Source organism: Podarcis cretensis, assembly GCF_951804945.1.
Source record: "Podarcis cretensis genome assembly, chromosome: 5".
In the NCBI taxonomy this organism is placed as follows: Eukaryota; Metazoa; Chordata; class Lepidosauria; order Squamata; family Lacertidae; genus Podarcis; species Podarcis cretensis.
In genome coordinates this window covers 71,897,479-71,911,410 of record NC_137174.1, presented here as the reverse complement: position 1 = coordinate 71,911,410, position 13,932 = coordinate 71,897,479, and the positions used below count along the sequence as shown (strand labels likewise).

General features: G+C 52.3%; 1 protein-coding gene across 1 annotated transcript in view; it reads left to right on the top strand.

The window, feature by feature from the left end:
* The first annotated feature begins 450 nt into the window (after positions 1 to 450).
* The window catches only part of AP1S3 (adaptor related protein complex 1 subunit sigma 3), a 29,563-nt gene continuing 16,081 nt past the window's right edge, over positions 451 to 13,932 (top strand). The window contains exon 1 of the mRNA XM_079975946.1: positions 451 to 564. Within this exon, the coding sequence (XP_079832072.1) occupies positions 562 to 564 (3 nt within the window). The 5' untranslated portion in view covers positions 451 to 561. The remainder of the gene's footprint in view (positions 565 to 13,932) is intronic.

The following is a 13,932-nucleotide window of genomic DNA, read 5'->3' as shown; positions in this document are numbered from 1 at the left end:
GAGAGCCCTGTAGACAACAGTGAGCTATGTGGACCAATGTCCTGACTCGGAACAAGTGGGAGATACTGTACTTATGTTTTCCATCTTTTCGTTACCGCTGCTTCTTTTCCTATAACTTTCTCCCCAAAGGAGACAAGTAGAACGCACGACTGCAGTGTCCTCGGGGCCGAGACCCAACCTTTTGCCTCTTCTGTTCTCCTGCAAAGCGCTCCAGAACAGCAGCATGGCTCAGGTAGGAGGAAAACTCTCCGGAGACTCTTATCTTTCCGCTTAGAGAGCGCGAGTCCCCAAGTAAGTGGAGGAGAGATCCTCTCCCCGCGAAACTCCCTCCCCCTCGGTGCAAAGCGACCTCTCCAACCCGCCCCTGGGGCTGTTGCCGGAGTGACCCGGGAGGAGGAAGAGTGGGGTGGGGAGGAGTTAATAACTTTCAGTTTAGGGCATTATGGGAAAGCAGGGCGAGCGGCTGGGAGTTCACCTGTGCCTGCGGGGGGGAGGGGGGAAGACCCGCACAGGGCACGGGGCTTGGAGCCACCCGGGGTGGGGAGCGCGTCTCTGGCAGCCATGGTGAGTACCCCCGAGGGGGAGCGCGGGGTTGGTTGGGCTGACACAGCTCCGAGGCTCCGGGGAGCCGGGAGGAGGAACTACCTGCTGGCGCCAGGTAAAGCAGCCTCCGCGCGGGAGAGAGGCAGGTCGGGCAAGGCTCGCCCTTGAAAAGCGCACAGAACGTCTGCTGGGCTTTTCCTGCTCCTTTTTTTGCAAGGAAACGGCAACAGGACGCAAAGTTTCCAGGAGTTGATGGGTCGGTCGGTTGCCCAGGGGGCTTTTCTCTCTTTCTGGGCTTGAACCGGCTATTATAGAGTTAATCGACCCCCCCCTTTCCGCGTTTTTTCTTTGCGCGGGTATTGAATGCGCGCCCTCTCCCTTTCTGACACTGCAAGAGAGGAGAGGGCAGGAGTTGGGTGGCGCATATCTTCCTCCACCTGTTGCTGGTTCAGGGTCAAGGGGGCGGGGAGATAAGAGCCAAGTGCTGCAGGAACCGGGACCACTGCACCCAGTTTCTGTGTTCAAGCCCAGCCCCCATTCCCTTCCACTCAATTCAACGGAGGGATGTTGGGAACAAACTTTGCTGGAGCAGTGGTCAACACAAGGTAAAGGTAAAGGGACCCGTGTCCCTTAAATAAATCACCTGGAGCACTGTCAACAAAGAACTAAAACAATCAAGTGCCACTTGGAAGTTGTGCAAGGGGTATTTCAGGAGAGGGCTGCCAGCTTTTAACAGCGGTGTGATAGGCAGGTTTCCATCAGGGGCAGTACCCCCTTCAGCTTTGAATGTACAGTGGTACCTCGGGTTAAGAACTTAATTCGTTCCAGATGTCCGTTCTTAATCTGAAACTGTTCTTAACCTGAAGTACCACTTTAGCTAATGGGGTCTCCCGCTGCCACTGTTCTGTTCTCATCCTGAAGCAAAGTTCTTAACCTGAGGTACTATTTCTGGGTTAGTGGAGTCTGTAACCTGAAGCATCTGTAACCTGAAGCGTATGTAACCCAAGGTACCACTGTACAGGGATGGTGAAAGCTGTACCTGACAGGTTTCTGTCTATCATGCAGGTATGAAGAGTAGGGGAATGCCACACCTATATTAGAAAAAAAGTTAGCAAAGGGTTTCTCCCCCTCTCCAGCTAAGGTTTGGGTGGGTTATTTTATTCTCTTTGTACTCTGGGACGCTAGAAACTGCTATATAAAGATACAGGAATTTATTGCAACAAAACTTCCCTGGTTGGGAGTGGGGTTAATTGGGAAGGTCTTATTTCACTATCTGGGTTTGGGAAATCATCACAGGTCAGAAAGAAACCTTCTTCTAGCTAGAAATGCCTCACAACCTCAAAGAGTTTTCTGACAGTGGTGCTGTGTGCCTTGTCTCACTGGCTCGAGACATCTACACCTGTCTGATTTGCATGCACCTTAGTGTGGTGGCTCTTCATTCACTCTGAGCTTCTGCTTGTGGTATGCTGTGGCCTGCATTTAACCCGCAGAGGGGATCCTTCAAAGTTTGGACATCTGTGGCGATCCTCTGATTCCAGATGCAACCCTAACTCCACTTACCTGGGTCTGACTTTTGAGCCGATGTGGTTTAGTTATCCGCTAAAACTAAAATCCATTTTGTCTGCGAAGCTTGGCGGGCAGAACTGGGCCAGTGCATTAATACTGCTCAAGTAAAAGAGCAAGAAAAGAGCTAATCTGTTGAGCAACGAATGAGGTGGCCAAGAGTTTAGGGTGCCTGACGACATTCCTGAGCTGAAATCAGGTTCCTCCTGGTTCCATTCTTAATGGGTGACCCCTCGGCCTATCTACTTCACTGGTATGTGTAGTACATTTCCTTTGGAGGCTTATTGTCAGGTGGATTTTGACCCTTGATTTGCATGTGGTTTCACTTGCCTCTCTCCCTCTCCCTTTTCATATTGACTTTGCTTTGTGTAGTTCAAACAGGCCCTTCAATTAATGGTAATGTGAGTAGTTTTATCTAAAATACCAAATCAATGGGAGGCTGGGCGGAGCCAACTTATTTGCTTTTCTAAATCAGCAGCCTGGTGATGGCTTTCCAAGAGATTTAATCCATGCACTTCTCTTCAGTTGTAGAACACCTGCTGTGCATATAGAAGGCCCCAGGTCCCATCTCCTGGTCTGACTGGGAATGCCCCCAGTCTGAAATCATGGAATGCTAACAGCCAGCCAGAATACGGCATCTTCCTAATTTTTCCTCTCTCATGGTTAGGGAGACAAGGCAATCACTTTCCTCTGGCTGCGAAGCTGCCTGATAGCAAGCCAGATCATTTGTTCATCTAGCTCAGTGCTTCTCAAACTTGTTGTTGAACTACAACTCCCATCATCCCTGACCACTGGTCCTGCCAGCTGGGGATGATGGGAGTTGTAGTCCAACAACAGCTGGGAATACTCTATACCAGGGCTAGGCAAACTCGACACTCCAGATGTTTTGGGACTACAATTCCCGTCATCTTTGACCACTGGTCCTGCTAGCTAGGGATCATGGGAGTTGTAGTCCCCAAACATCTGAAGGGCCGAGTTTGCCTAGGCCTGCTCTATACATCTGGTCCTTCCAGATGTTGCTGGACTCCTTATCCCTGACCATCGACTCTGCTGTTGATGGGGCTGAGTGGAGAAGTAGTCCAACAAGTTCTTGAGGGCCACAGCTTCTCCATCCCTGGTGGGTACCGATTGGCAGCAGCTCTACAAGGCCTCAAGCAGCAGTTTCTCTCTACTTGGAGATGTCAGCAATTGAACTGAGGACCTTCTGTGTGTTTCACCACTGAACAATGGGCCCTCTCTGCTGTTACATGTAGGCCTGAAGTCCCAAAGTGGTGTCCCTCCCAGTTTTTGGCTTTTGTGTGGTTTGGTTGGGGGGACACTTGGCTGTTTGGTCCTTGTGGGGGTTTGTTTTGGGGGGGGGCATGTGTAGGTATGTTTCTTGTTGCTTTTTCAAGTGTGTGTGGGACGGTCTAAGCATCATCCATTTGTTCTTCTGTGAAATGGGTATTTTTCTGGTGTCCATGACAGTTTCTTAGGTTTCCAGCTGTGCACCATGGCCCAAAACTCTGCAGACCTTGGATGTAAATCGGATAGCAGTGGTTGCTGATGCAATTTGTGTGGGGAGGAAGACACCATCCTGCCTCACTAAGCTGCTTCTACCTTTCCTACTGCCGGGAATCACCCAGGGTTGTGTTTAAACTCTTTGCCACTGGGTGTTCCAGAAGTCCAGTGTGACTCCAGAATCTGTGACAGGTTAGCTGAGGCTAGAGGGGAGGATTTACAAAGAACCATATATTTATTTTCTGTATGCATCAACCCTGCGTCAACTCCTTATCCCATTAGTTGTGTTCTAAATGTTCCCCGTCCTTAAGTAGCTGCCAAAGATGTGGGGCAAAGCATTGTGTGATGAAATCGGGACATGGGCTACATTTTATGATGTGTTTTATGGCATGGAGAGCTAGTGTGGCAGAGTGATTAGACTGCCAGACTAGGACCTGGGAGGTAAAGGTAAAGGGACCCCTGACCATTAGATCCAGTCATGACCGACTCTGGGGTTGCAGTGCTCATCTCACTTTATAGGCCGAGGGAGCTGACGTACAGCTTCCAGGTCATGTGGCCAGCATGACTAAGCCGCTTCTGGTGAACCAGAGCAGCGCACGGAAAGGCCGTTTACCTGCCTGCCGGAGCGGTACCTATTTATCTACTTGCACTTTGATGTGCTTTCAAACTGCTAGGTGGGCAGGAGCAGGGACCGAGCAACGGGAGCTCAACCCGTTGCGGGGATTTGAACCACCGACCTTCTGATCGGCAAGTCCTAGGCTCTGTGGTTTAACCCACAGCCCACCTGTGTCCCTAGGACCTGGGAGACCAGGGTTCAAATTCCCACTTAATTATGAAGCTCACTGGGTGACCTTGGGCTGGTCACAGCCTCTCAGCCTTGCTTACCTCACAGGGCTGTTGTGGGAAATAACTGCAGAAGGGTGAGCCATGTGTGCCTCCTTGAGCTCATTAGGGGTGGGGCAAGGGGGTATAAATGCAATGCAATCAATCAATCAGTGTCATAGAGAGGGCATGGGGCCAGTGCTTTTTTTCTGGGGGGACGCAGGGGGACACATACCCCTAAACATTTTGTGAATCTTTGTACTTTTGTCCATTTACTGTCATTATTTTTCCCGATTTGAACTATAAAATGGTGATTTTTCTTGAGTCAAAATGAGAGTACCCCTAAACACTTTTTAAAAGAAAAAAAGCACTGCATGGGGCTTTTGTCAAAAACGGCAGCGTTTGTGTTTTGCTGTTGTAAATGTGTACTCTCCTCCGAGAAGCACATATTTCTTGAGCGACTCCATGCCTAAGCTAATATTTGAACCCAGGCCTTTCAGGTCCAGTTCAAACACATAGATTTCTCATTTCATCTGCTTATCTCTGGGCAACGTAGCACAATGCTTTCAGGAAAGTGAACTTGTAAGGAAGTTTCCTAAGACTTTGCTGATCACTGGTTGTTGCATAAAACACGAAAACAAAACATTTTCAAAAAAACCCCACCCACTTGAAACTATTGATAACTCAGATTGAAAGCTTCCGAACAACTGTGTGAAACTTTACAAACATATAGAAGAAGAAAGGTGATCATGTTGGTCTATAGGGAAGACTCTCAAAGTCTATATACTTTCGGTATACCTGAAGGAGCGTCTCCACCGCCATTGTTCAACCCGGACACTGAGGTCCAGCGCCAAGGGCCTTCTGGCGGTTCCCTCACTGTGAGAAGTGAAGTTACAGGGAACCAGGCAGAGGGCCTTCTCGGCAGTGGCGCCTGCCCTGTGGAACGCCCTCCCATCAGATGTCAAAGAAATAAACAACTATCTGACGTTTAGAAGACATCTGAAGGATGCCCTGTTTAGGGGAGCTTTTAATGACTGATGTTTTAATGTATTTTTAATCTTTTGTTGGAAGCCGCCCAGAGTGTCTGAGGAAACCCAGCCAGATGGGTGGGGTGTAAATAAATAATAATAATAATAATAATAATAATAATAATAATAATAATTATTATTATTATTATTATTACCATATTAGGGCAACCAAAATGTCACCAAAATAGTGTGAAAGCTTTCAAGTTTTGGGTGGTGTCAGAGCTGCCTCCAGGTCCCAGCTCACAGAGGACCAACGCTAGGCTGTAGTTATGTACAAAAGTCTTTATTGAGATTCAGTTTCCATTTTAAAGCCGCAGCGTGCAGCTCTACGTCCCGACCTTAGACCGGCGAAGTCCCGTCTGAGTCTCCTCCCCTTCCACAGCAGTTTAAGACTCTCGCTTTGCTCCACCTCTTTCTAAGTTCCTTTCTCCTCTGGGCCCTCCTGCCCGCTAGGGTCTCATCCTTCCTGGACTCCTCTGATGCTGACCCTGACGATTCTTGCCCCTCCTTCCGGCGGGCTTTAGGACCTGGTTCCCTATCCGGGCTACCTTCTGTGCCGCTCGCCTGTACCTTTGAACTTGGCGCGCGCGCCCAGCCTGCAACTTTCCTCTTGACCGTTAACTCGCTCTCCGATGGAGGCGTGGTCAACCCTGACTCATCTTCTCTCGCTGGTGGTGCATATGTGGGCTCTGACACCTGGAACTCCTCCCCCCCACTGCGCTCTGGTGGGGAAGCTGGTCCTGATTTCCAACTGCTGCTCTGGGAGTCCCCGCTGGCCCCTTGCTTCTGGGGTGTCCCCCTTGGCTCGCCCCTTGCCCTGCCCATCGGCGCCCCCTTCTGTGAATCTTCCGATTCGCTGGAGAGGCTCATGGAATCTCTCGGGCTGCTGTCATATTCTCCTACGCTGCCCTCGGATTGCTCCCCCTCGCTCTCCATCTCTTCTCCTCCCTGCGCTCCCACTGAGTCCCTGACATCCATCCCCCCCTCGAAGCCCCCCTTCCCCCCTCCCTCTCTTCTGGCGTGGGTTCCGGGTGCTCCAATGCTGTGGGGGTGCATGCCGGATACCGGTCTTTCCCCCTGGCATGCTGCCAGTCCGTGACGGGTACATCGACGTCGCTCTCCTCCGCTTCCATCTCGTTGCCGGCGTGCTCGAACCCAGGATCCTCCCCCAACCCGTCCATGCCCCCTTGTTCCCCCATTTCCTCTGGGGAGTCTGCGTGCCAGGGCCCTCTGAGCAGTCCCCTGCGCCACTCCTCCTCGGGTTGAGTGTCCCATCAATAAGAGCGTTCCGCACCCAAGTCTGAGACCGACCCCTCCGGCGAGGTAGTCTCTGGAACCGTCTCCTCAGCCGAGGAGAACCCCTGAAACGTACTGGTTGAGAGTGTGGGGGTGAAAAGATATTCGTCAAAATAATCCTCCGGCATGGGCCTGTGTGGGAAGAGTGCGTGGAACTCGTCTTTGAGGTAGTGCTCCTCCACCGCATAGTACGGCACCCAGCTGTTGGCGCTGGCCGGGGCACCTTCCCTTGCGAGGAGATATTCGACCCCCTCTTCCCCCCATCTCGAGTCCAAAATCTCCGTCACCTCGTTGAGTGGCCCCGCCCTCGGCGACCCCCCTGTCCTGGGTGCGTCACTAAGCGGACTGGGAGCCGTCCCTGGCTCCTGAAACCTGTGAGGTGCCTTGTAGGGCGTTAGCACCGATCTATGAAAGACCGGGTGCATTCTGGAACCCTCCGGTAGTGTCAAACGGAAAGCCACTGGGTTGATCTGTGCCTCGACTAGGTAAGGGCCCAGCTGCTTGTGTCCTAGCTTCTTCTTAGCTAAGGATCTGGCCGGCACTGCCTGGGCCGCTAACCAGACCCAGCCCCCTACCTGTATGTCCTCCCCCACTCTTCTGTGTTTGTCTGCTTGCACCTTGTATGCGTGTTTTGCTAGGTCTAACTGTCTACGGAGCTGTTCATGGACCTCCTGTAACTCCTCTGCCAATGCCTCTGCTCCCTGCGGCTCCCCCTCCCCCTCTTTCTCTAAGCCCGGGAAGGTCCTGGGATGTCGCCCGTTGTTGGCGAAAAACGGTGTCACCCCCGTGGACATGTGTTGTGTGTTGTTGTAGGCAAACTCGGCCAGGGGCAGGTAGTCCACCCAAGTCGAGGGCTGCTGGTTAGCGTAGCATCTCAGGTACTGCTGCATGATGGCGTTGACCCTCTCCGCTTGTCCGTTGGTCTGCGGGTGTCTTGCCGACGCTAGGTTGACCTTGACGTTCAGGATTCCCATCAGCTTCCGCCAGAAACTCGAGATGAACTGGCGCCCCCGGTCGGACAGGATAGACCGTGGCAGGCCGTGCACCTTGAACACGTGGTCTATGAACAGCTTGGCTGTCTGTTCCGCTGTGGCCACCTTCGCGCAAGGAATGAAGTGCGCCATCTTGGTGAACATGTCGACTATCACGAGTACTGCTGTTTTGCCCCTCGAGCTGGGCAGGTCAGTGACAAAGTCCAAGGCCACCCTCTCCCACGGTTGGGACGGGGTCTGTAGCGGTTCTAACAGTCCCGCCGGCGGTCTGTGTACTGGTTTGGCCCTTTGGCATGTGTCGCACCTCATGATGTAATCCGCGACTTCTCCCCGCATCTTGGGCCACCAAAAGTCTCTGGCTACTAATTCCACCGTCTTTTCCTTGCCGAAATGTCTGGCGCTGGGTGCGTCGTGTAGCTGTTGCAGTACTGTCGCGTGGAGTTCATCTCCCGGTACGTAGATGGCCCCCTTGCGGAGGAGCAGTCCGTCGCGTATCTGGAACTCGTCGTCCTTCGCCGTGCCGCTGCGCACCTCCTCCATCTTGGATCGCGCGAAGGAATCTGTTCGCAGCTCGCGTCGTATCGCTTCCAGGTCTACGGTGGCTGAAGCGCATGCCCACGCCTTGGGTGCGAAAATGTGTTTGGCCGCTACCGGTGCTGCTTCCTCCAGATACTGCGGCTTCCTGGATAGCGCATCAGCCATGATGTTGTTGTCTCCGGGGATATATTCTATCCTGAAGTCGAAATCCGCAAAGAACTCCGCCCAGCGGATGTGTCTCTGGTTCAGGAACCGCGCCGTGCGCCAGTACTCCAGGTTCTTATGGTCCGTGCGAACTTGCACCGTGTGTTTGGCTCCGATGAGGAAGTGCCGCCACGCCTTGAATGCTGCATGAATGGCCAGCAACTCTCTGTCCCAGATGGTGTAGTTCTGCTCCGACTTGCTGAGTTTCCTGGAGTAGAAAGCACACGGCCTCCAATCCCCTTGCGGGTCTTGCTGCAACAGGACTGCCCCCACGGCTCTGTCGGAGGCATCCGTCTCCACCCTCATGGGTTTGCTGGGGTTCACATGCAGCAGTTGTTCCTCGGAAGCGAAAAGACGCTTGAGTTTCTGAAAAGACTGCTCCGCCTGCTCCGTCCAGATGAACTTCTTCTTCTTGGAGCTGAGGGTGTCCGTGATGGCCGCCGTCTGCATAGCGAAACCCTTGATGAACTTGCGATAAAAGTTAGCAAAGCCGACAAACCTCTGGACCTCCTTCCGATTGCGCGGGCTCTTCCAGTCCAGTACTGATCATACCTTGGCGCTGTCCATGGCGATTCCCTTGTCGGACAGCTTGTAGCCCAGGAAATCCACCTCCGGCATGTCGAACTGGCATTTCTCCAGTTTGGCGTAAAGCCTGTGCTCCCGTAGTCTTTGCAGGACTTCCTTGACATCTCTCTCGTGAGCCTCCTGCGATTCCGAGAAGATCAGAATGTCGTCCAGGAAGCAGACGCACTTCTTGTAGAGGAGCCCCGCTAACACGTGATGCATGAAGGCTTGGAAGCAGTGGGAGCCATTTTGTAAACCGAAAGGCATAACCCTATACTCATAGGTGCCCAAGGGCGTGAACATGGCCGTCTTCCACTCGTCGCCCTCCCGCATGCGTATAAGATTGTACGCCCCTCGTAGATCCAGCTTGGTGAAGATGCGTCCCTTCCTCACCGTCGCGAGCAAGTCGTCGATCTTGGGCATCGGGAAAGCCGTGGGCTTGGTTTTCGAGTTTAAAATTCTGAAATCAACTACCAGCCTCTTTGGGGGCGTGTCTTTTTTCTTCACAAAGAACACAGGACTGCCCCCCACTGCTTTGGATTCTCGGATGAATCCCCGCTTCAAATTGTGATCTGTGAACTCCCTGAGCTCTTGCAGTTCGTCTTCAGACATGGAGTACAGTTTTCCGGTCGGCAGCGTTGCCCCCGGCAGGAGGTCAATCTTGCAGTCGTAGGGTCTGTGGAGAGGCAGCTTGTCCGCTTCCTTCTCGCAGAAGACCTCCAAAAACGCCTTGTACTTGTCGGGTACCGCTTGCAGCATGCCCAGTTGTAGCTGTGGGTCATCCTCTTGCCCCTCGTCCTCCTGGTTAGTCATGATGCAATGTTCTGCGCAGTAGGAGGAGCAGAAGGTCAATTTACGCTGGTACCATGCCAATGCCGGGCTGTGCCTGTCCAACCAGCTCATGCCCAACACTATGGGCGTGTCTGACAGTTGGGTGACGTTGAAGCTGATGACTTCACGGTGATTTCCAATGTGCATCACCATTGGCGGCGTTTGCTGTACCACCTGTCCCCCCAGCAATTCTCTTCCGTCGACTGTCACTACTTTCAGGGGCATTGTGGCAGGCAGGAGCGCTATGCTATGTTGCTTGATGAAATCCACTCCTATAAAGTCTGCATTGCTACCAGAGTCAATGGTAATAGGCACTTCCATGGTGAGCCCATTGGGAAGCTGGAGTGTTGCGGTGAGCTGCACCACTGGTTTGGGCGGGAGGGGGTCTGTGGGCTGTAAGATTCCTGGGGACTGCTTCACTGATTCGTCTGGCTGGGCCCCAGCGGCTCTGCTTCCAGCCAGACTTCGTCGTTTCCCTGCTGCGGTTCCCTCTGCTGAGCTGCTTCTGTTACTTTTGCTGAGGCTGCATTGTGCTTGCGGAGCCTCTGGGGGCACTCTTTTGCCATGTGCTGAGCACTTTCGCAGATGTAACACTTCCTGTTCCCTCTAGGAGGCTTCACCTTGGCTGCTCCTGGTGTGAGGGCTCCGGTCACTGACTGAGCCTTGGCACCACCTATCTCCATCGGCTCCTCTCCCCCTCCCAGTGGAGGCATGGATTGAGCGCGCGCTGAGTCTCTGGGAAAGAAAGGAGGTGCCCTTGCTGGCGTGCGTCCCCAACGCCCTTCATCTTTGCTCCAGGGACGTTCTTCTAGCCGCACACCCATCGTCAGCGCCTTCTGGACCACTTCTTGAGTGCTCCGTGGCCTCTCCCCCCTTGCGATTTCGTCTTTTACAGCCCCGTTGAGCCCCTCCCAGAACAGGTCCCTGACGGACGCTGAGTCTTTTTCCCATCCCAGCGCGTTGACCAATGCAAAAAAGCGGGAATGATATTGCCTTACAGTGGCTCTGCCTTGTTTCAAACCGTGAATCTCTTTTCTAGCGACATCCACATCTATCTCCGATAAAAAACAATCGTCCATTGCCTTAATGAAGGCTTTTGCGTTTTGGAGGACTGGATCATTATCTCTCCACAGATTGCGCAACCACGCTTTAGCTTCTCCATGGAGATGCGTTAGTATGAAGCCTACTTTCTCCTGCTCATCTCTAAAGTCCTTCTCCAGCAACTTTAGCGCAAAAACTACGTCTGCTCTGAAGTTAGGATATTGCTGCAGACTCCCATCGAAATGCGACACCAGGCTCCCCCCTCTCTTCCCGAGCCCGATCCCTTCTGATTTGGCTGCCGGTGGCCCCTGTTTAGTCAACATTTCCAACCTGTTTTGCAGATCCTTGCAGACAGCATCTGATTCCTCTTCTCTCCTCCTTGCCGCTCGTATTTCTGCATTAAGTTGTACCACGGCTTCTTGCAAAGCTGCCAGTCGTTCTTCTGTAGTCATCTTGTGCTGCTTTTGTGAGCTCGCGAAGCACCAATCATCGCCCCTCGCTGCGTCCTCTCACGTTGCGAGGTTCTTTGAAATTGGAGACGGGACTTACTGTCAGAGCTGCCTCCAGGTCCCAGCTCACAGAGGACCAACGCTAGGCTGTAGTTATGTACAAAAGTCTTTATTGAGATTCAGTTTCCATTTTAAAGCCGCAGCGTGCAGCTCTACGTCCCGACCTTAGACCGGCGAAGTCCCGTCTGAGTCTCCGCCCCTTCCACACCAGTTTAAGACTCTCGCTTTGCTCCACCTCTTTCTAAGTTCCTTTCTCCTCTGGGCCCTCCTGCCCGCTAGGGTCTCATCCTTCCTGGACTCCTCTGACGCTGACCCTGACGATTCTTGCCCCTCCTTCCGGCGGGCTTTAGGACCTGGTTCCCTATCCGGGCTACCTTCTGTGCCGCTCGCCTGTACCTTTGAACTTGGCGCGCGCGCCCAGCCTGCAACTTTCCTCTTGACCGTTAACTCGCTCTCCGATGGAGGCGTGGTCCACCCTGACTCATCTTCTCTCGCTGGTGGTGCATATGTGGGCTCTGACACCTGGAACTCCTCCCCCCCACTGCGCTCTGGTGGGGAAGCTGGTCCTGATTTCCAACTGCTGCTCTGGGAGTCCCCGCTGGCCCCTTGCTTCTGGGGTGTCCCCCTTGGCTCGCCCCTTGCCCTGCCCATCGGCGCCCCCTTCTGTGAATCTTCCGATTCGCTGGAGAGGCTCATGGAATCTCTCGGGCTGCTGTCATATTCTCCTACGCTGCCCTTTGATTGCTCCCCCTCGCTCTCCATCTCTTCTCCTCCCTGCGCTCCCACTGAGTCCCTGACAGGTGGGTTTGTGTGTTTTTTAATAGAACTCTTGATCTGGCTAGATGTTGACAGAATGCAAAGGTTAGGAGTGAGAAAAAGGTGGTTGGTTTTAGTCAAGCTATCCATGTCTGCATCTGGGTAGATTTTAAGAAGGAGTGACAAGATGGGAGTGACAGGGAGGGGAGAATGAAGCACTTTGCCAGCCCTATGCTCAGCACTTCCCAAAGTGCCAGGCATGGGGCCTCCTGCACTGTGGTTCCCATGTGCCTGGCAGCCAGCTGGCTGACAGATGCTTGGGAATCTCTCACAAGGGATTTTGACAGGTGGGTGGGGCAATCTCTCTCAGGTGACCTCATAACAATGCCAAGTGGTTGACAGGTGGGTTGTCCTGTCCTCCTGTCAAGGTTGGCATATAAGGTAGGTCAAAGAAAACTTCCCCACCCCTGATCTAGCCTGATGAAAAGTTCTGGTGAACCCCAAAGCTTGCAGGCTATTTTGTGACATCCTAATAAAGGTCTTGTTCTAATGTGGACGCTGAAATTTTACAGACACGTAAACTTTTATTAAATAAAAATAAATAAAAATGCGCATGTTGCCTTATAGAGCATTGACTCTTTTTGGAAAGGCAAGCCTCAGGGGAGACTAAAGCAATCCCAGACATTTTCTGGAGAGATGTAGCAAGAGATTTACAGTCAAACCTCCCTTTATGTAACCCTTTATGTCAAATTCGGGATGCATGCGTGGCAAATCCGGAGGTATTTTACCGGGTTTTGCCATGCACGCATGTGCAGAAGCGATGGACCCTCAGTTTGCGGCAACCTTGGGATCCGACCACACCTCCGGAATGGATCCCATCTGCAACCAGAGGTACCATTGTATTTCCACTTGAGAGTGAGAACCATTGAACTTATTGGGAACTTGCTGCCAAGGAAACATGCATAGGATCAGGTTGTTGGTTAAGCAATGTTTATATCCTCACAGTTATAAGAACATCAGAAGAACCTTGCAGGATCAGACCAATGACCTATCTAGTCCAGCATCCTGTTCTCACAGTGGCTGACCTGTGGAAGTTCACAAGCGCTCCGCCATTGTCCTGTGATGAGAAATTCTGATATTCAGATGCATGGTGCCTATGACAGTGGAAGCAGAACATAGTTACAGTGGTACCTCGGGATGCGAACAGGATCCGTTCCGCAGCCCTGTTCGCATCCTGAAGTGAACACGACCAGCATCCGCGGGTCACGTTTTGGTGCTTCCGCATATGCGTGTGACATCATTTTGACAGTCTGCGCATGCACATGTGGCGAAACCCGGAAGTAATGCACTCTGTTACTTCCGGGCCACTGTTGAGTGCAACCCCAAAATACTTAACTTGAAGCACATTTATCCCGAGGTATGACTGTATTGTGGCCATAGATAGCCACAGATATCCTTATTCTTTTGTCTATAGAGCCATCCCTGCATCATGTGGGAGCAAAGTCTATAGTTTAATTTTCTCCATACTGTTCATAATGTATGCATGTCATTCATAGTTGCCCTTACTCTCATTTTCCCCACCCCTAAACTAATACACACACGTGTCCGACAAACTCCAAACCTTTCCTCACAAGGAGTTCCAGCCTCACGGCCATTTTGGTTGCCCATCTCTGTTTTTCCAGTGTTTCTCAAACTTGGGTCCCCAGCTGTTGTTGGACTACAACTCCCATCATCCCTGACCACTGG